The sequence below is a fragment of the Akebia trifoliata genome, chromosome 2 (assembly GCF_017979445.1).
Source record: "Akebia trifoliata isolate Shusen 1 chromosome 2, ASM1797944v1, whole genome shotgun sequence".
NCBI lineage: Eukaryota > Viridiplantae > Streptophyta > Magnoliopsida > Ranunculales > Lardizabalaceae > Akebia > Akebia trifoliata.
Genome location: NC_141376.1, coordinates 23,683,813 through 23,705,879, shown reverse-complemented (window position 1 = coordinate 23,705,879; position 22,067 = coordinate 23,683,813). Strand labels below are relative to the sequence as shown.

Below are 22,067 nucleotides of genomic sequence, written 5' to 3'. Positions count from 1 at the left end.
CTTGGTACTATCGAAGGAATTCAATCATTTCCATCTTCTAGGTTAGAAAGGATCCGATTTTGACTATTTTTGGGTCATCTTCAGATCCGAGATTTACTAATTCCGTTTCCTCAACATTTGCTTGACGCTCTTCCTCATGATACTCTACAAGTTTTTTAAGATCTTTTGGCACGTCAACCTCTTGTGCGCCAAAATCTTCCTCAATCTCCATGAGATCGAAGTTGGATTTGAGGTGGCAGTCATTTAATCCCGTATTTCTTGATTCAGACAATGGACCGTCAATGGAGATTGAGTAAGATTTATATGTTGAAGAATTATGGACTGTCAATTTTTAACCGTTAGTTTGTAACCAATTTTCATAAGGTTAGAAATTTTGGAATGATTTGAGAGCATTATCAAGGTTTGGTTCATCAAAGATAAGTGAATTCATTGATTATAAAAGTGACAAATTCACTCGAAATGCATGTTTTGAGAATTAAAATGAACAGTATACCGAAATCAAAATTTGGACATAAAGTTGCCCACATTTTGGGAAAAATCTCCTCACTTTTTTTTTTCTTTTTATTAGAGTGTAATAAGTAAAATTTGGGGTGCCAACATGTCTCTTATTATTGCACCCCAATTTCTTAGATTGTTTGTCACACCCCAATTGAAGACAACTACAGCCCTCCTACTAGTACACCCCAATGGAAGATTAAAACACTCTTCAAACATTATCAAGTTTGGTTCAGCTTATCATCTCAATATTACAATGCATTATAACATTTGTTCAAACAATTTCAATAGTCGTTTATAATTATGATTAGGCTCATATAAAATCCTAAACCCAAAAAACAGAAATCTAGCAACAAAAAGAAAAAAAAAATTAAAGATAAAGATAAAATTGGCACCCCAACTTTTACTTGTTTTTAATCATTCAGTAAAATTTGAGGTACCAACAGCAGACTTCAGATTATCATCTCAACATTATAAAACTTTATAACACTCATGGAAACGATTTCAATAATCATGATTAGGCTCATATAAAATCCTAAACCTAAAAAATGGGGTGTAATAATTAAAATTTGAGGTACCAACAGCAGGTATCCTATTACATAAGTTCTCTTTCAAGAAGCGTATAATTTAGAGAGATCTTCAGAAAATGTTTTCCTAATGACTTCTCTTTTGAGCTTGAGAGCGGCCGTGACCAGACCAGATTCAGGAGTCCACGCATGGGGAAGTAATTTTATTTTAGCAGGAATCTCAAACTTCTCCAAGTGTGCCTTCTTTGCAACCTGTAGAGGAAATTAGATTGATAGTAAAATTAAGTGGCATATAATATATGGTCGATTCTTAAAAAAATTAAGGTGGCAGCCAAAGTTATATGAAGTTGAGGATATATGACATATATGTTCCATCTTAAGGAAGAGTATTGGTAGATTGTATTTAGAGTTAAAAAGTAATAAGATTGTATTAAGAGGGGTATCAAAATAGAGTCTAACACTGTACAAAGTAACTAAAATTGGAAAGATTGACACAGTTTAATTCACTTTCAACATATTCATGGAATACGATTCACTCTCAAGATGCCTCGATGGTGAAATGTTAGACAAGAGAGACTCAAAATCTCATGCTAAAGAGCATGGAGGTTCGAGTCCTCTTCAAGGCAAATATTGAGAATGCTCATTGAATGAGCAGAGCAATTCAATAAGAGATCTCAGATCGAATCGATATCAGCAAGACCTTTAGGCAAAACAGTTTACAATAGTAAAAACCCTGAAAACATGCAAAATCTTCGATAGAAAGGGAATTTTGCGCTGATAGGCTAACCTTTACAAGCAATCCATGCACTTCCTTGACAGTTTCTTCTTTCTCACATAATTCTGAAAAATCATTAAAAATGACTCCATTCTTCTCAGCCCAATCTTCTACTGCATGTTGTGAAGCAACCACAAGAGCCACACAGTAACTATGAAATGGATCAACATGCAACATTATATTATCAACGTACGGACTCACGATCAAAGCAGCCTCCACCTGTAGAAGGAAAGTTAAATTCCAATAGAAGCATCATAAGATATACATCTAATGTACATGACTCTTACCTTCCCAAGAGAGACATATTCACCATGTTGAAGTTTCACTATATCCTTTTTGCGGTCAATTATTTCGAGGCAACCATCAAAGTGAAATTGCCCTATGTCGCCAGTGTAAAACCACTTCATTCCTCTCTCATCGATCTTTTCTTGTCAAGTCATTAACACGGAGTCATTACTTTACAAACATTTTCTTTTTGAAGTCTTGTGGTCTAAATGAATATTAAAATTTTACAAAACTTTGAGCCTATACCTTGTATACTTCTTTTGTTTTCTCTTCATTTTTGAAATATCCCAATGTAACATTTGGACCACCAATAATTATTTCCCCTCGGGGCATTGGTGAATCACTAATTAGATATCCACCTTCAGGCCAATCAACCAACTGAAATACAGAAAACTTGATATTAATGTGACCGGAAATATTATACTGATTCCAAGAATGGAACAAAGCCTTAAGTAAATAATAACTGTTTACCTGCAGACTTGATGTTAATGATAGATGATGAGGCTAACAAAAGCCAGCAAAAATTTAAAATGAAACAGAAAAATAAAGGAGCAAAGAATAAAGAAAGAAAAAGAAGAGGACTTGGCCACATATAATGTACAGAACACAGAAGCTCAGATGAGCTATGAATTTATAATAAAACCCATCGAGGATATTCGTTTCTAAGAGACAGCTCGTGTAAAACTTACATGCATACATTAATGAAAATTAGAAAAGACATATGATAATCTAGGGTACAAAATTATCCTTATGTATGATGCAACTTACGAGAATACTTTGGAAAGGAAAAAAAGAAGAAGAATTCTGTTTTTTATAGATAAAAAGATTTTGTAGATCAAAAAAGCCCAAGGAGACCTTTGAGATACAAAGAAAAAAATATATAACGGTATGTGTTTTACATACAAACCAAATCCCACCTAAATAAGAGATCCTCAAAAGATAACCATTTGAACTTTTCATACAGCTTGAACCAAAAACACGAAATCCTAGAATTCTGATAATAACCTCCTGGATAGACTACACTTTCCCATCAAAAAGCCTATTTTATTCTCCCTCCGAATGCCCCAATACAATGCATAAGAGGATAGGTCAAATTGCACAAAATCCTCAATCTAGAGCGAAAGACATCGGTTCACCGAAAATAGTACATAATTAACTAGATGAATTCCCAACGACTAATGTTATATGTGGTAAGAATCTTATCTAAGGACCCCAATCCGAACAAAAAACACAACCTTAGAAGGGATCTCGCTACCCCGCATAGAAGAAGCAGGAAACTTAAGCTCAAGGGCAAGGGTGAAAGTTGAATAGGAGGACGTAATAGATGACCTACCAATCGGACTGTAGTTCCACTCCCACAAATCCTCATCATTTCTATGCCAATTAACAGCAGGAGAACATTGATGAGATTAGCGATAGCTTGGACTTCTGAATCAATGAAAGATTTTCTGAATCCAAAGTCTCAAGACCTTTATCCACTGAGAGGACAACCAAATTTGAAACCCATAAACCTTTTTTCAAAGATATAGAAACAAATTGAGGAATTGATCCTACAGAAGGGAATCCATATACAATCAATCCTCCCAAAAACGCATTTTGGTCCCCTTCCCACCTTAAAGTCTATTTTTCTCCTAAACTTGGGAATGATTTTTGCAATGCCCTTCCACACACTATACCAGTAAGATGATCTCACTACCCCACCCTTCCAGCCATGGATGTCCCCATGTTTCAACTTTCAATAATCTGCTACTTACAGATTGAAAAGAAAAAAGAAAATACAATACCAACAGATAAAAGAAAAACAAAAAATACTAACAAATATTCCAATGCTTGTTATAGATTATAGATGAATGCACCTTGCACGATGCACAATGAATAAATTTATATTTTCAATATAAATTTTAAGATGGAACTTAATGAAAAGATGACAATGCATTAGGGTTCTGCCAGAAACATAATATGAAACCATTTCAATGTCCAATATAAGTGTTCACTTATGTAAACAAAAGCAAAAAAGAAAGATCACATAGACCTTTTGACTTTTGGACTAATAGGTATATTGTAAGGTGTTAAAAGTTAGGCTTCCTTGATTTCAACAGAAATGAAGAATTCCCCTTAGCCAATGATGAAAAATCATATGTGGAACTTATGTACATAAAAGGTTAACTAATTGGTTCCTCAACACTTCCACAGAGAAGTGGATATATTTGTCAAAAATTGTATTCAATAACTGGTGAAAAAATGATTTAATTCATTTCCTACCTTAACAAATGAGCAAGGAAGTGGAGCACCAACACGACCAACTGATGTATCATCATACTCAGAAAATGTCCCACCAGCACAAGTCTCAGTAAGACCATACCCTTGCCCAATTGGAGCCCTGCAAAAAAAAAATGATTTAAATAAAAAATAAAAAACATGTCTTCCAAAAAAACAAACTAAATAAGTTCTAGTCTGTTTAAAATAGAAATTAGAAACTCCTGCTGATTTTTCAATTTTTGGACGTAGTTGCTGCTGAAGACCACTACTAGAAACAGAAAAGGATAGAATTCTTTTGGGGGCTTTTGGGCTACTAATGTATGTCTTATTATTCAACTGTGTTACAAGAACATTGATGGGCTGAATGGGTTGGGCGACAGCCTTAACTTTTGGTTTCTTTTTCTTCTTTGTTCCATGTTACACTGGATCACCATTGTATGGTGTTCCTGCTTCATTTAGAATAATCAAGGTCTACAAGACACTTTCAATCCAACAACTAATTTTCTTTTAACTAGTTATTCAACTGATTTTACCTCTGAAGAGATTCTAAGGTTTTTAAGGGGTGATGAAAGAAATGGAAAAATCTTTGATGGGAAAGAGCTCCCTCTCCAAGAAGTGATTTCTCCATTATGGGCTTTATCTTTTATTGGTGTAAGAAAAATAAAGAGTTTAGTGCTTTTTCTTTTGAAGATTTTCTTTTAGGTGAGATCTTGTGAGTGATAAGAGATTGTAGTCTTTGTATTCTTGTTTTCTTGAGGCCATCTCGTCTGCTCTTCATAAAATTTGACTTATAAAAAAGAAAGAGGTGATGAAAGAGCACACAACTTTTGAATAAGGCAGCATTTCAATCAGTGAATAAAAGAGTTTATACTTTCTTTTCTATGTGAAGGTAAATGAAATCAATCAAGGTTGTACTAACCCAAGACATATATTAATGAATCTTTGTGTGTCGCCAGAAAGAGGAGCCCCTCCAGAAAGCACAAAACGGATGTGACCTCCCAGAATTGCTCGAACCTTTCTGAAAACAAGAAATTTCCATAGAATTTTCTCTACGCCCCATGCCCCAAACCAACTGCCTTTAATTGTTAACAAACTACGATTATATGCAAAATCAAATAGCTTCTTGGCCAGTCCACCCTTTGCATCTACCTGAAATGTTAGAAAGAATCAGTATTTATTTAACTTACCTTTCTTTATTTCTTTTTCTTCAGTAACCAAGTTTAACCGAAATAAATAAATAAAACAGATATGTTTGTCTAAATTCATGGACCTGCTTTCGCACACCATCTCGGACACGATCAAGAATGGCTGGAACTGCAGTCATCAATGTTGGCTTCAACATGGAAGCATCTCCCTTTGTTCCCTTTTTTATTTTGTTTGATGTATCAGTAAGAGTCAAGGGTGAACCATATCCAATTGAACTTCCAACAGCAAGTATAACATTCTACAAGACAAATACTGAGATTAGCTAAATATTGGACAGAAAAGAATCTTAATAATGAAAGTTGAAATGGCCCATCTAATTAATCTACAAAATGCTCCATACCTCAGCTGCTAATTCAAGAATATGCGCGAGTGGAAGGTATGCCAAGTAAATATCCTTGTTTCCAAGGCTAGGAACAATTGTCATGACAGCAGAAGTTGTAGCTAGGACATTGCCATGGGTCATCATTACTCCCTATGGGAAGTGAAAAAAGATAAAACATTGAAATAATTAAGTGGACCTCTGATATGGACTTAAGTTTACGTTAACTATTTTAAGGCATTAGTAAATATCGATTTAATTAAATGTTCACACGAAAAGAAAATGAAAACTTTAAAAGCAAGTCCAGTAAGTTCATGGGATGTTGACCTTGAAGCATAGGTATTTTGGAGTATTGGTTTGGGTCTTAACATTTGGTATCAGAACCAAACCCTCGAGTCATGGGAAGGAAATTATGGAAAAGAAGAGAAAAAACGATGAAAAGGGGGGACTCCTATATAGTATGGGATATGGAAGGGGTTCTGGAAAGAAAAAGGAGAGAGGGGGGGGGGGGGGGGCAGGGTGGCATGAACAAATAGAATATACACACTCAAATGCAGATGAAAACATCATCCTCGTAATGTTTTCTTTTTCCAATCAACTAGAATTGACCAATAATAAGTTTCTAGGTTTATTAAACTGTGCATTACTTAAAGAAACACTGAAAAGTTGTGCATCCCATAATCCAAAATATTTTAATATAAAGCATCTACAAGTAGGATATTCAATATAAAGTATAAGCTTCTCCAAACCTTAGGCAGTCCAGTACTCCCACTTGTATACATTATAACTGCAACATCAGTTGAAACAGGCAAATCTGCATCAGCAGAATTTTCTTGGCCAATTCTCTCCACCTCAGCAAATGAGGTGATTGTCCAACTAGTGCTCCTCTCAGCTAATGAGACTTCAGATGGGATCCCATCATCATCATCCATATATATTACACGTTTCACTGTGTCAAGTTGTCCACTTATATCTACAAGCTTTTTCAGTTCTTTATGTCCGCAAATCACTGTTGAGACTTCTGTCTGGAGAACCAAAGTAAACATATAATAAACTGGGGAAAACAGATATCTACAAGGATTATAGATGCAAATTTATTTAACATAGAAAACAAAATTTTGTGGATAAGATCCTTCGAGACGGTATTGATATGAAAACAAAATTTTGTGGATAAGAGCCTTTGAGACAATATTGATATGAAAATAATTTTGTGGATTGTCCAATATGAACAAGATTGTGGATGAATTGACTGCCTGATGCTTGTATTCAAAAGCGATTCTCTTAGTGTAAATTATTTGAAGATGGCACAGTGTTGGTTAAGAAGACTGATGATTATATTATTTTGATAAATTTCCACAAAATATATCTATAGCTTCTCAAGTCCACAAAGTTAAACAAAACATTATTGGAATGCATCATTTTTAAAAGAGATATTTACGAAAAAGTGATCAACATTTGACGAATTTACAATTCCAGCTCACTATTCATTTTAATTACCAAAACGTGAACGATAACGAATTCAGAGGTTTTTAAAGTGACTATTTCGCAGGTGTAAATTGACAATTTCATTTTAAACCTGCAAAATCGTCACTTTAAACCTGCAAAATGGTCACTTCGTTCTGAATTTTTTTAACATTTGTGTATGCCAAGTAGCAAATTGGTGATAAATATGACATGCAATGGGAAACCCATAAGACATGTTTTCAATGATTAGAATATACTAACTCTAGTGGGTATAATTTAATAATAAAGACATAAATATTGAAGAAAAAAACAAGAGGTATCCACGTGTGAGGTATCCACGTGTGATGTAGGGTAGAACACACAATCCTGGAGTTTATGTTAAAAACCAAGTTCTAGGTTGAAATCCCAAGAACTAGTAGTAATGAAGAATCCCTATGTCGAGCAAAACAGACTAGAAACTTCAATGTAGGTTTGAGATTGATAGAAATTAATTACAAACACTAAAATTAAGAACCAATATTTGGTTCTTATGCTGAAATATAAAAAAAATTAAAAGAAATGGAAGAATAATCTCTTGTTTTTCTTTTATTAATCAATCTTCAAAAAAACAAACCGCTGAATTGTTTATTGGAGCTCCTCTATAGATAACTCTTTCATAACAACTTACAAACCTTCTAAAATACTAAAAATTAACTTTCTAATCTATCTATAGCATATTACTAAACTTCTAATCCTATTAGAACTCAACTTGGACACCTAAAAGGAATTCTAATTATAACCTAAAGAACAAAAACAAATTTTAGAAAAGAATAGAAACATAAAACAAAAAAAAAACAAAAATTACTAGGAAAAGAAACTTTCTAAAATTGCAATAGCAACTAATACTAGTTAAGAGCATCTCCAACAGACTTGCAAGAGGTTGTTGGCTCTTTACTTTAAAGAGCTAAATGACAAAAATGAGCATCCAATAGACTCTTTATCATTGATGTGGTAACGTAGCGTAGGGTACTATACTCACTAGATGTGACAAGCCTCAAGGCTAGCAATTGAATAAAATTATAATAAAATAATACTATAATTTATCATTACATTTTTAAGCTCACAATTTGGTCCTCAAAATCTCCCAACAAATATATACAACGGCTATATCTTTCAATAAAATTAGAATAAAATAATACTATACTTTTCAATTTTCCAACAGTATTGTAATATTTTATAAGTTCTATTTTTCTTATAAAATCCAGATTTTATCTCATTTTTACATGTCGACAACTTTTTAACTATTTTTTTCATCTATGAGATGGATTCTTAAGAAAAAATTTATCATCCAAATCCATCAAACAACATTTACACGTATTACAAATCAAATAAAGATGATCAATTTTTTATGTAACTTCCTCATTATCAACACAATTCCCCTCTCAATCTTCTCAATTTACTTCTCAATCATCTTTTTTTCCCACTGAACCAGAACCCAGCACAAAAAAATCCAGAGGTGGTAATTTTTCTATAGAAGAAGACTTTCTACTAGTGTCGGGATGGCTAAACATCAGTTTAGATGCATTGCAAGAGAATGAACAAAAACACAAGAGTTATTAGTTACGAGTATATGATTACCAAATACAAGAAATTTCACTCTGACCAGAATCAAGTTTCTTTAATGAACCATTAGTCGCAGATTCAATTAGTTACAAATAAATTTTGTAGGTTCTATGCTCAGATTGAATCAAGACATCAAAGTGGTGTAACTGAGCAAGATAAGGTATTTGGAACATCTTACTTGTTTAAATTTATCATTATTATTATTTTTATATATATAAATATATTTGAGTTTTTTACTTCCAGATTGCTAATGTGAAACTTTTATACCAAGAACAATATAAAGATAAACCTCCATTTCAATTTGAATATTGTTGGAATGTATTGAAATACCAACCAAAGTGGTTGGAAGATTGTCAAAAGAAAAAAACCAACAAAAAGGTACAAAAGTGACCCTATCACGTCCTCTCCTACTCTAGGGCTCCAATGAATCTTGGGGAAGATGATGTCCCACATGCCGATTTTGTGGACTTAGAGAGACCATCAAGAAGGAAAGCTGAAAAAGATCGTCTAAATAAGCAGATGAACAAAGATCGTGAAAATGAGCATACAAATTTGTTTATTACAATGTTACTACACGAAATAAGGGAAGAAAAGAAATAGTTGAATGATAAAAAAATGGAAATGTATGAAAGAACATATATTGTAGTGAAAGAAAGACTTGCACTTGGGCAAAACAAGTTTCAAATCAAACAAAATCAAGAGAAAAAAAAAGCTTACTCGTGACCAAGAAAAGCTTTTAATCGAATAAATGAAAGATGATGAACGAATAATGCTGATAGATACGAATGAAATGCCTCAGATGCAAGCAGAATATTATCATCGTCATCAAATGGAGATTATTGCAAAAGGATTTAATAATTCTTAGGAAGTTGTAATTTTGGCAATTATTATGTTTTTAATTTCTAGTATTTTTAAATAATATTAGTTTTTATCATATACTAATTTGATGTTATGGTCTATCTAATGAAATTTCTAATATATTTTTTAGTAATATTATTGTTATTGTACCAATTTGATGTTATGGGATATCCCAATCTGATTTGTTACCAACTTTTTCTAAAGATATGCATACCCGATTATTTATATATATACCTCATTGTGATGGAAAAGAAAAAACCTTAATTTTGGATTAGACATACATCTTATTGTGAATTTACCATATTAAATTTTGGATAAACAAATATTTGGATGTGATAAGATTATCTATATCCAATCCTAAACAAAATTGAATAAAATAATTATGGATAATTTTACTCGAATTCCTAATCGTATAAAAAAAAACTATACCCATACTCGAATAACTCGGGTAAATGAATATTATCCAACTCATTTTCAATCCTAATGACTAATTTGAATTAATTTGGTCAAATAGAAAAGATATATGAAATATTTTTTTAAAGTAAAATAATATAAAGTGTTATGAATAGAGAAAATTTTGTTGAGTTTTTTGGAGTTGAGGCAAAATTGTAGACTAGCTAAAGTAACTCTTGTCACTTTTTGACAAAAGATGCCATTTATTTTAGCTAAAGCATTGTCGGAGATGCTCTAAGAAACTTAAAAAATAGAAACTCAATAAAAGAAAGAGTCCTAAGAGAAGTTGAACTAGGTCTTGTGGACCGGTCAAAGATTGGATTGACTTGACTCGGTCAAACCAAGTTGACTAAGCCAAACTAATTTTATTTGACTCAGTCAATGTTGTTGATTTCTTTCTTCGACGCATCTTAACTCAATTATAGGCATTGAGATAAGTTTTAGCAAACCTATCTGCATCATCCTCCCCAGGTTGGAGAGAATTCGCCTTCAAATTCATGGAAGCATCATTGGAAAAATTATCACCAAAGTATGGAAATAGGAGCTTGACATGAAAAACATCGAAAATGCATAGAGTGACGGGTAGTTTTGAGCTGGTAGGTATTAGAATTGATCTTCTTTAGCGCTTTTAAAGGTCCAATCTTCTTGGACTTAGTTTTGTTGTAGGTGCCCATTGGAAAACTATCATTGATAGGGTAGACCATCACCAAATATCCTTCTTTATGGTATTCGAACGACCTATGCTTATATTTGAAAAAATTCTTCACGGTAAACAACCAGTTAAGTAAATCATCAATGTGGAGAAAGTTATTGAATTATAGGATGGTCGTCTTAAGTCAATATTCTACCTAATTGATACGTGTGGGTGATGGAGTACAGTGGGGATCCAATTTATCAAGATAATCAGTGTAAGGAGTTGGCTGGGTTGGGAAAAGATGTTGAGGGTTATATGGAGGGTTGGGGTTATGAGAAACATGTCGTGGGGGCTGGTATTTGTTAGCTGTTTTAAGTGAATAGGAATGGGTCATATGAAAGTTGATGATGGTTTCGAGGCTGGTTTTGGTGTTTCAGAGAGGTATAATGTTGGGGAACTCCGTGAACAACTTGATTTGAAGATGATGGAACAAAGGGATTTTGTTGGGGAGGGAGGGTTGGGGGTGGGGAGTTTCGATTTTGTCTATGGAAGTTCGATGAAGATTTTTGGTAGCGGAAGCAACTTGGGGATGGGAAGAGATGCCTTCATCAGCAATTGAGGAAAAGAATACAAACATGTAGAGAGTTGTAAAACATCTTTTTCAACTTGGTGAACCCACTATAGTGGTTGTTCTAATTCGACCTTGACTACGGACTGAATTTCACTCCAAAGTGATTTGAGTCTCTTATCAAGAGTTTGTTTCTACCTTCGAAGTTCCTCCATCTCTCTGTCGTATTTGGATTGAATTTGCTTTAAATTCACCCCCAATCTCTCATCAATTAATTGATGAACATTATCAAACTGAGTAGTAATTTCCTCAAGTGCACTACGTACTTCTCCACGCTTAATATGTTATTTGTGCGTCTCCTTTCAAAAGATCGTGGCTCCTTGTAGTCATCGGCATGATAAAAAAAATAAAAGAATCTATCTCTGATACTAACTAATGTAGGGTAGAACACACAAACCTGGAGTTTATATTAAAAATCAGGTTCTAGGGTGAAATCCCAAGAACTAGGAATAATAAAAAATCCCTATGTCGAGCAAAACAAACTAGAAACTTCAATCGAATTTGTGATTGATTTCCATCAATCACAAACACTAAAATTAAGAACCAATATTGGATTCTTATGCTAAAAATAAAAATAAAAAACCAAAGAAAGGGAAGAAAAGTCTCTACTTTTTCTTTTATTGATCAATTTTCAAAAGAACTAACTGTTGACTTGTTTATTGGAGCTCATTATATAGATAACTATTTCTTAACAACTTAGAAACCTTCTAAAATACTAAAAAGTAAATTCCTAATCTATCTCTAACATATTACTAACCTTATAATCGTATTAGATTCAATTTGGACACCTAAAAGGACTTCTAATTATAGCTTAAAGAATAAAACCGAATTTTAGAAAAGAATAGAAACATAAAATAAATTAGAAACCAACTAGGAAAATAAACTTTCTAAAATTGAAATAGAAACTAACTAGGACTACTTAAGCAACTTAAAAAATAGAAACTCAATAAAAGAAAGTGTCCTAAGAGAACTTGGACTAGGTCCTGTGGACCGATCAAAGATTGGATTGAATTGACTCAGTCAATGCTGTTGATTTCTTTCTTCGATGCATCTTAATTTGATCATAGGCATTGTGATAAGTTTCGGCAAGCCTATCTACATCCACGTGTCATAAATATGTGGTTATGAGAAAGGTTTTAAATTTTGGTTTCAATGCCTATTGTGATCATCCTAGAAATGGAAATATTTTGTGAAAATATTTCAACCAGTGCGGAAATCAATAAAATTTTCAAGGAATGATGGAAATGTCGAGGAAGTTTTCATTGAAAGTGTAGGAAATGATAAAACAAACATGAAAAGACAATTATAAGTCAAATTACAATAAGAAGTCAAATAAATTGAGGAAATGAAGATTAGTAGCATTTCAATAAACATTGGCATAAATATCTAAGAGTCCGACACCCAAAACAACTACATGCTCTATAGAAATGAAAATTATAATGTTATATTAACTACAAATATTCTAATATATAAACCACTTTTTAAATGAACCAACTAATATATAATTCTTTCTCACATGATTATAATCTATAAAAAAAATACATTCACATAATCACATATATTTATTTATCTTTTGAATATGTAAAGTTACTAATATATTTAACTAATTAGAAGATGGATAATTTTATTTGCATACTTATATGAATATTTTGAACAAAGTTTACAATACATCGAAATATTTCCACCAAAATCTTGTAATTTTATATATAAAATTGATTCCATCAATCGAAATTCAACATTCAAGGAAATTTTTCACGAATTGAATAGTGATTTCCAAAGAAATGTATACATAAAGAAATTGTCCATATTTCCACAACCATTTTTATCTCCAAGCTCAATGAAAACAAAATTCAAAACCAAGATGAGACTAAGCACCAAGTAAATACAAAACCTGAAATGACTTCAAGCAGTCTCAAGATTGGCCATTAACCTATGAAAGAATAAGGTATTTGGAGTGGGAGCGACATATAGTCTTGAATATTATATGAGGATAATCGAATGTGAGGTGGGTTGCTTTTTGGTCCAATACTTGTGCCTATCATTGAGAGCAAACCACAGATCAATAACAATACCAGATCCGAATGTTGAATGAGTAGGGATGAGACTTGCATCTTGGCAGACAGGCTCCTATCAAAGAGTGGTAAGATAATTCTTACCAAGAGTTACCAAAAAAAGCATTGTAGAATAATAAGTATGGATTCCAAAAGTATCATTTAGTAGATTGGCAGATTATATGATCCCCTAAGAAAGGTGGTGGATTGAGTATAGGAAATTAAAAACGAATGTAGTCATATGGGGAAAATGACTTTAGAAATTTGGATAGGAACTGTGTGACTTTGGGGGGAGAGTGATTTTTATGAAGTACAAGATAAGAAACTCTGGATGGGAGGCTCGCATGGTTAGATAGTACTACAATCAATGGAAAGGTATTCATAATGGTTTGGAGATATTCGGGCTGCCTACATCCATAATCCAGATGTATACTTCCAATCCACCGATAATGATGAGGCGGATTACATGCATATCATTGGATTCCTTGACGTTTTGATAAGAATGGTTCCAATTAAGGCAGAGTAAGATAATATATCTGCGCAACCGGATCACTATAAGAATTACTAAGGAATTTTCAAAAGGGAAATCATTATCAAGCGTAGAGCTATGAAGACTCCAAGTATAAAAAGAAAAATATAGTTTATTCATTTATAATATTTATTTTAGCTCAGAGTGCTAAATATCTCTGCAATAGAAATATGATATACAGTTGATTGGTGCGCAGCTTACGGAGTGGATCCCATTACAAAAGATCTATGTCTAAAGAGAATGGTAATAAGAAATCTTGGTCTAATGTGCTTTGCATCAGGCTGCAAGTGCAATTGGAGACATTTGAGATGGTAATTAATTTTTTTCCATTTTATTATTCAATTAATCTTAGTGTAGCATATTTTATTTTATAGTTTTTAGAAAACTAAAAGTGGTTTACTACTGAAACATGTTTCATAAATTGATACGTTAAATAGATTCACACCAAGAAGGGGAATTGACTTAAGCAAAAGAAACTCAATGACTTAGTATTCATGGAGTACAACTAGAGGTTACATAAAAAATTCTTATAAATGCGAGAAAACTAGGGGCCTGTTTGGATACCAGGAGCAGAACTACTCTTCCAAAGAACAGGAGCTGAAGTACTCTATGGAGGAGCTGGAAAAGTAATTCTGTGTAAAAAGGGCGTTTGGCAATCAACTCTGTGAAGTACTAGCAGAAGTACTTTTGTACTGGAAGTCTGTTTGGGAACCATACTGACTTCTCATGACTTCTAGAAAAAAGACCAGAATACCCTTATATTATACCAGTTACTGTTTTTTATCTTTTAGTATCATAATATGCCTTCAAACTATACTGTTTTTAACATTTCAACTATAAATATTAATATAATATAATATAATAAATATTAATATAATATAATATAATATTTTAAATATTAAATATTAATATAATATGTTTAAATCCATTATACTCAAAATTTAAAAAAAAAAATTGACAGACTGTTTTTGACATAGTATGACATAATATTAAAAAAAAAATTGACAAACTGTCTTTTAGTGTCATAATATGCCTTCAAACTATACTGTTTTTGACATTTTAACTATAGATATTAATATAATATTTTAAATATTAAATATTAATATAATGTGTTTAAATCCATTATACTCAAAATTAAAAAAAAAAAAAATTGACAGACTGTCTTTTAATGTCATAATATGCCTTCAAACTATATTGTTTTTGACATTTTAATTATAAATATTAATATAATATAATATAATAAATATTAAATATTAATATAATGTGTTTAAATCCATTATACTCAAAATTTAAAAAAAAAAATTGACAGACTGTCTTTTAGTGTCATAATATGCTTTCAAACTATATTGTTTTTGACATTTTAACTATAATTATTAATATAATATAATATAATATTTTAAATATTAAATATTAATATAATGTGTTTAACTATAAATATTAATATAATATAACATAATAAATACTAATATAATATAATATAATATTTTAAATATTAAATATTAATATAATGTCTTTAAATCCATTATACTCAAAATTAAATTTTTTTTTTAATATTAATAAATGTTTCTTTCATTTGATTTAAGGGCAAATGAATTAGGAATATTTTCATAGAAAATTAATAAAGTTAAGGGTATTTTGGTAAAATGAACCGTTAGATTTTGACTCCCCGCAAGATGAATTTTGAGAAATAGGTTTTCTCGACTTCTTCACAAAGAGTAATTTCTTGCTCTTGCGTGGAGTAACTCTTCGAAGGAGTTGTTCATCAAAACGCATCCAAACGACTTCTAACTCCCCGCAAGAGTCAGAAGTAGCCAAGGAGTCCTATCCAAACGCCTACTAGGATTCTATGACCCTATCTCCCTCAATGAGTAATATGAAAGTCATTTATGGCTTAGTGATGCAATGGATGAGCACGTGTTAGAAGGGGAGGACTGACATGGACCTAAATTGAACAAGCTATTTTTGCACCTAAATTGACTTAAGCAAGAGAAACTCAATGACTTAGTATTCATGGAGTACAATTAGAGGTTTCATGAAAAATTATTACAGATGGGAGAAAAACTGGGATTCTGTGACCCTATCTCCTTCAATGAGCAAAATAAAAATCATTTACGGCTTAGTGATGCAATGGATGAGCATGTGTTAAAAGGGGAGGATCTAACATGGGCCTAAATTGAACAAGCTAGTTTTGTGTTGACACCCGGGAAAAACAAAGAGGAGAAAAATATGACATACATCATCTTGAATTTCATAAGGTAGATCCAAGTGCATCTTGAATGATCATCAACAAAACTGACAAAGTACTGAAACCCAATTAAATAAATAATAGGAGATGTTCCTCACACATCAATATACACAAAATCAAAAACAAAATCACTTTTCTAGCTCTAGCAAAAAAAGATATTCTATGTTGTTTTGCAAACTCAATGTTTCGGAATGAAAGTCTGACACCAACACAGAAGAAAAAAAAAGGACCGAAAAATAAGTTTCAAATACTATAAGGTTACAGGACCAAGACACACATACCAACACATAACATGTTCCTTGTTGACTCTACTACCATTACTACTAGATTGAAGGGTCATTGAAACAATTGAAGCTTTGTTCAGGAGATATAGACTATTAGCTTCACATCCAGTAAAAATCATCTTCTTTGTTTCTAAGTCCTGAAAGACACAATAAGAATTAATGATCCATGAGGGATCAGATGAAGAAGTAGATGCAGGATGGACAGAACTAATGATATCTGATTGGGTAAAAGAGAAGGTAGTTGATGGCCTGTCTAATTGAGTCACAACAGGACAAAGATGTTCCAATTCTTAGGAAGGGTTTTTTGTTTGCTCATCATAGTCATGAACGAGTAGAGGCCTATCATGGTGTTGATTGGTTGAGTTCTACGACAGACAGGGAATCTACCTATGGTATTGTTCTTTTATTTAGGATACTCTAATGACCTGACAAAGAAAGAGACAATCAGTTGTTACAAGATCTAGGCGAGAATATCTCGGTTTTTCTCCTGATTGAAACATTGCGTCAAGACAAGATTTTAAACCTTGGCACAATAACTTATCAAAAAAAAAAAACTTGGCACAAACCACTCAAACTGAGAAAGTGCAAAACGAAATCACTTAGTAAAATCTATTAGTGGTAATACTACAGACTTGGCGTCAAAACCGCGCCTACAACCACCATACTACCGAATAATTCTAAAATATGCATAGGTCACTTACTGATCTCAACAACTTCAAAAGTTCAAACAGTCCCAGTGGTCTCATATAAATTTTACAGAAACTAGATCATAGTTTTGGAGAATTTCAAAATATTAAAGATTTTGTTCGGCCTTGAGCAAACCATTACTACTGCTGAAGCCAAGACCTAAAACATTGATGTCACATGTGAATGCATATGTTCATCATCTTTGTCCATTTCGTATTTTATAATTACAAATTAATATTATAGTGGTTGCAATATTCAACACAAAACACGAGATGCAGAAACAAAGTAGGGGAAAGATTGATCAAACCTCGTTCAATGAGTGAGAAAGAGCCTCCTCCCCAAGAGATGAATATATGGTGACAACTGTGATATTGTGCCTGAAGCATCCCTGGTCCAAGAATATATGACCATATTAAAAATTTGTAGAAATCATCAATCACAAGTGAAAAGTTGGTATAAATACAGATCACATTGTTTGAAATAAAATTGTCCTGTTAGTCTAGAAAGCATTTTCATATTTTATCTTATGGAATTCAAAAGTGCAGTACAATTAAAGAAGAGAAATTTCCCAAAACGTGATCTACTTTTGACGAAATTCTGATTCCAGTTTGCTGTTCATTTTAATTCCCAAAATATGAATAGCGAGATCGCAGGTTTTTCAAAGTGATTATCTTGCTGATATAAATTAGTGAGATCACTGATATTTTTTTTCAAAGTGACAATCTAGCTAGTTATAAAAGTGACGATCTCATAGGTTCGCTATTTTTTAGCGAGACCATCACTATACAAACCAGCAAGATTGTCACTTTGAAAAAAAAGAATCTCAGCGATCGTGCTACTTTATATCAGCGATATTATCACTTTGAAAAATCTGCAATCTCGCTCTTCATGTTTTGGGAATTAAAATGAACAGTGAGCCGGAATCGGAATTTCATAATATTTAGCTCATGAAATGGTAATTTACCCATTAAAGAATCCTACCAAAAACATCCAGGTATTATCAGTTGCTCATAAGGATATGAAAAGACATGTAGGTGATAACAACATGGGTTCAAGCCCCATTGGAAACCATTTATTTCACAATTTTTACAGGTGACTTGTTAATTTTCCTACTGCCACTAGCCCACCTTGCCAATTGGTCAAGCAATCTCGGATTTGCACTTTGGGAACACTAACAGTTTGTTGTACCAATCAAAATATACCACATGATAAGAAGCATGGTTTAAAATATTGGAATGTATCAGTCGATACGTATCGGTATTGGGCAAGACTGATACAAAACATTGAATGTTTTGGGAATGTGTCAGGTATGTATTGGTTTGTATCAAATGTTTCGGCCGATACCCTATCAGTTTTTTGATTAACTGAAACATTCAATCGATATGATATTTTAAACCATGATAAGAAGAGACAAAATATACATCTGAATTGTGAAAAGCATACAAAATAACCACCTGTAATGCAATAAGCCACTCTGCTCGTGTATCGGCAAAAATTGCAGCACGTTCTTCACGTTTATGTCCAAGCTGCACTAAACCAGAAGAAAAGTTGCACGCGGCTTCAAAAGCTTCACCATAACTTAACCACTCATAGCTTCCCAAATGAAGCTTCTCAAAAGACCTTCCATCCTCAGTTACTTGTGTCTCCCTAGAAATCAACTTTCGAGTTCCAAGTAAAGGCCTATCACTGTGCTGCTTACATGACTGCTCAAACAGATCTGCAAGGGTTGATATACCTTCCCACACAGTTTCCACAGGGGAAGTAAAACGATAGTTTCGAATTGCGTACCCAGGTTCCCCCCCAACATCAACGGGTAATCCCCGTTTCTTTCTGTTCTTTGAATTCTGAAAGAGTAGGGAAAATACAAGAGGAGCAAGGACGCCAACAAGATATGGATTCATCTTTTGAGTATAGGAGTAACTTCCCTAGTGTAGAAGAATCTTTCAATTCAAATCTTCAACAACAACAAAAAGAAAAAAAACATTCTTCACTCATTTCCATGCGAATCTACTAAAATATGCTCACACCAGAAAAAACAAACTTTATCATGAAACAATCAGATCAAATCGAAGTAACATATCCTAATTGTTGGATCTATTTAATACCATTATATGTCCCCAAAATACTAAATTATACCAATTAAAACCTTCTTGAGTACATGTACATTAAATAATTTTAGACCTTCGTGCTTAAATGTATGTATAAAATAGTTATAAAAAATGAGTGTACAATATAGAGAACCCCACATGTGCTGAATATTAAAGTATAATTCAATTTCAGTTGTAACCTTCCAATCCAAATTATAGTAAGGGCCTTATTGGACAGGCTCAAGATTAGATCACCAATAATGTGTTGAAGTGTTGGGGAATGATGCAAATACGACAGAAAAAAAAAATGATAAGTACATTAAATTTTATTAAAGAGAAAAAGAGGGGTTGAGGTGAGCACCACGAAGGACAAAGGGGAAACAAAACAAAAACAAACTAATCAACAACCAAATTACAAACTATATCCCATCAAACCAGGAAGTCTTCGAAGAAAATTCCTCTTAATTCATTGGCAATCCTCAGTATTGCTAGGAAAAATTCCTGATGAATGACAATAAGATGCTAAACATGGTTGTTCTGGTGTACAATGTGGGCGACAACTAAAATGATACAACTCAGTACAGACTTGATCAATTCTTACTATATGCACCCAAGTAATTTTCACACCACGTGATGCATACCAAGACCCGGTCAGGTCACGTACGTAATCTTCATATCATTACCCCCTAAAATTGAGAGGACTTAAATAACAAGACTATGTATCAACATCCTAACATATGATCTTGATGGTGGGATCTCTTTCAAGAGAGGTGAATTGGGTTGGGTTCAACTAGATATCAGATGGGATCTTTATCATATCCAAGGTTTAAAATATTGTCTCAAGGAAATGTTTCGGCATGAGAAAATCGGACACTTTCTTGACCGAAACTTCTTTGACAAATCAAAACATTAAATTTTTCAGGGTCAATGTAACATTCAAGTCTTGGTCAAAATCAAAATGTCTCAGCCAAAACATTTCAAGAAAATATGAAAATTTAAACTACGATCATATTCTAAAATATTGCTTCAAACCTGATCAAATAATAATTGAAATGGTATAGCTAACATTTCTCATACATAACATAATTTATGTATTTACTCATATATTAGATCAAGTCCTTATTGGATCTGAAAATGGTTGATCCAGAACTCTTCTGATATCCAATCGGATTGATGAATATTATGAAATTGGGTTCTTATTGAGCTCCAAAACATCGATCTATACCTTAAATTATCGGATTAGGTTTCAGGTTCATTCTGGTCCATTAACAACCCTACTCTCCACAGCACCAAAGCTTTTTCTAGTTTTTTTCTCTTCTCTTAATTGGATTTTTATGGGAAAAACAAGAGAAAAAGGAACAAAATATGAAAGTCGTCTTTTCCTCACAATATTTACTGTTCACTATAAGAATAGGAGTTTTTGGGAATAGTTTTTTTTCCACCAATGATGTAAATAGCATTCCTCAGGATCTATCAAGGATTCTTACCAATGATGTTTAACCTAAGCTTACAGGGGCGGAGCTAGTAAGGAGCTGGTGGGGGCAATTGCCCCCACAGAACTTTGAGACACCCTTATATTTTCAACTAATTACATGCCCCATTTGTCCCCACTCCCTCACCTCTCTCCTCATTTGCCCCCACACCCCTCATCTCCCTCTAATTTTTGCCTCCACTCCCACACCTCCCTCCATTCAAGTTCTTCAACTATACAGCTAATGATAGTTTGCCCCCATTACAAGAAAATCCTGGCTCCGCCCCTGTCAGCTTATCAATAAAAAAAAAAAAAACAATACCAATTTTTTGATATTTTAAATTTGCCATATATATTTCTTATTCTGTGAAAATTTTGAGAAATACTTCATTGACTTTATTTGCATCCATCTTTCCCTATTTATAAAAATAATTTTACTTGGAAAAAAAAAACACAAAGGAAATTCAGAATAGTTCTATTTATAACGAATATTACTCAAAATCAACCCATAGTTAACGATTCAACTATTTAGCTACAAATTTGATAAATTGGGAAGAAATGAATAGTTTGGTACAATTCACAAACGTTAGGACTTAGTGTCAAATTATATGTGAACATTCCAAAAATTCTCAAATAATTAAAATAAAATCAATGTATATATTCATTGCCAAAACATGAAGTCTGCGTCAAATTGTATATATACATTGACAAAGAAATGATCAAAGTCAATGTATTTCACGATGAAGAACAACAGAATGAGCACAAATCACTCAAAAAAAAAAAAAAATTTGAAACTAAACATCAAATTTCAACATACTTGAATGGCAGAAATCAAACAGAACAACAATTATAACAGAATTCAAACCATACCTTCAAAGTATCAAGTCGAAACCAAATCAAAAATCAAAGCAGAAATCGGATGGTTTACTTGTAACCCTAATGTCGATATTGTAAAGCTCGTATATAAATAAAGTTTAAAAAGGATGGAAGGAGGGGGGCGAAGAGACCGAGAGTCTCTGACGTTGGAATTTCAGAAACTACTCTCGCTACGCTACTTGTAACAGTCTTTTTATATTTTTATGCTTATTTTCGTTTGAATCTGGATCCTGTACTACAAGGAGTTGATTATAAACTCAGATTCACTTCTCCCTTGTGCGCCACTTGGTAATTCCCCCCCTTATTACTTACCTTCATCGTAAACTACACAA

General features: G+C 32.8%; 1 protein-coding gene across 2 annotated transcripts; it reads right to left on the bottom strand.

The window, feature by feature from the left end:
* Positions 1 to 865: 865 nt before the first annotated feature.
* LOC147409930 (long chain acyl-CoA synthetase 9, chloroplastic-like) lies at positions 866 to 21,985 on the bottom strand. 2 transcript variants are annotated; one of them, XM_086432112.1, is made up of 12 exons: positions 21,730 to 21,985; positions 18,756 to 19,226; positions 17,609 to 17,689; positions 6,616 to 6,891; positions 5,888 to 6,019; positions 5,612 to 5,785; positions 5,261 to 5,490; positions 4,345 to 4,462; positions 2,329 to 2,460; positions 2,085 to 2,219; positions 1,810 to 2,016; positions 866 to 1,274 (listed from the first exon to the last, which is right to left on the bottom strand). In XM_086432112.1, the coding sequence occupies exons 2-12, from the start codon at positions 19,200 to 19,202 to the stop codon at positions 1,107 to 1,109; spliced, it is 2,100 nt and encodes a 699-aa protein (XP_086288238.1). In that variant the 5' UTR covers positions 19,203 to 19,226; positions 21,730 to 21,985; the 3' UTR covers positions 866 to 1,106. The 2 variants fall into 2 exon arrangements, with proteins under 2 accessions (XP_086288238.1, XP_086288237.1); XM_086432111.1 differs by having other exon boundaries at positions 18,756 to 19,255; positions 21,730 to 21,984.
* Positions 21,986 to 22,067: the final 82 nt, after the last annotated feature.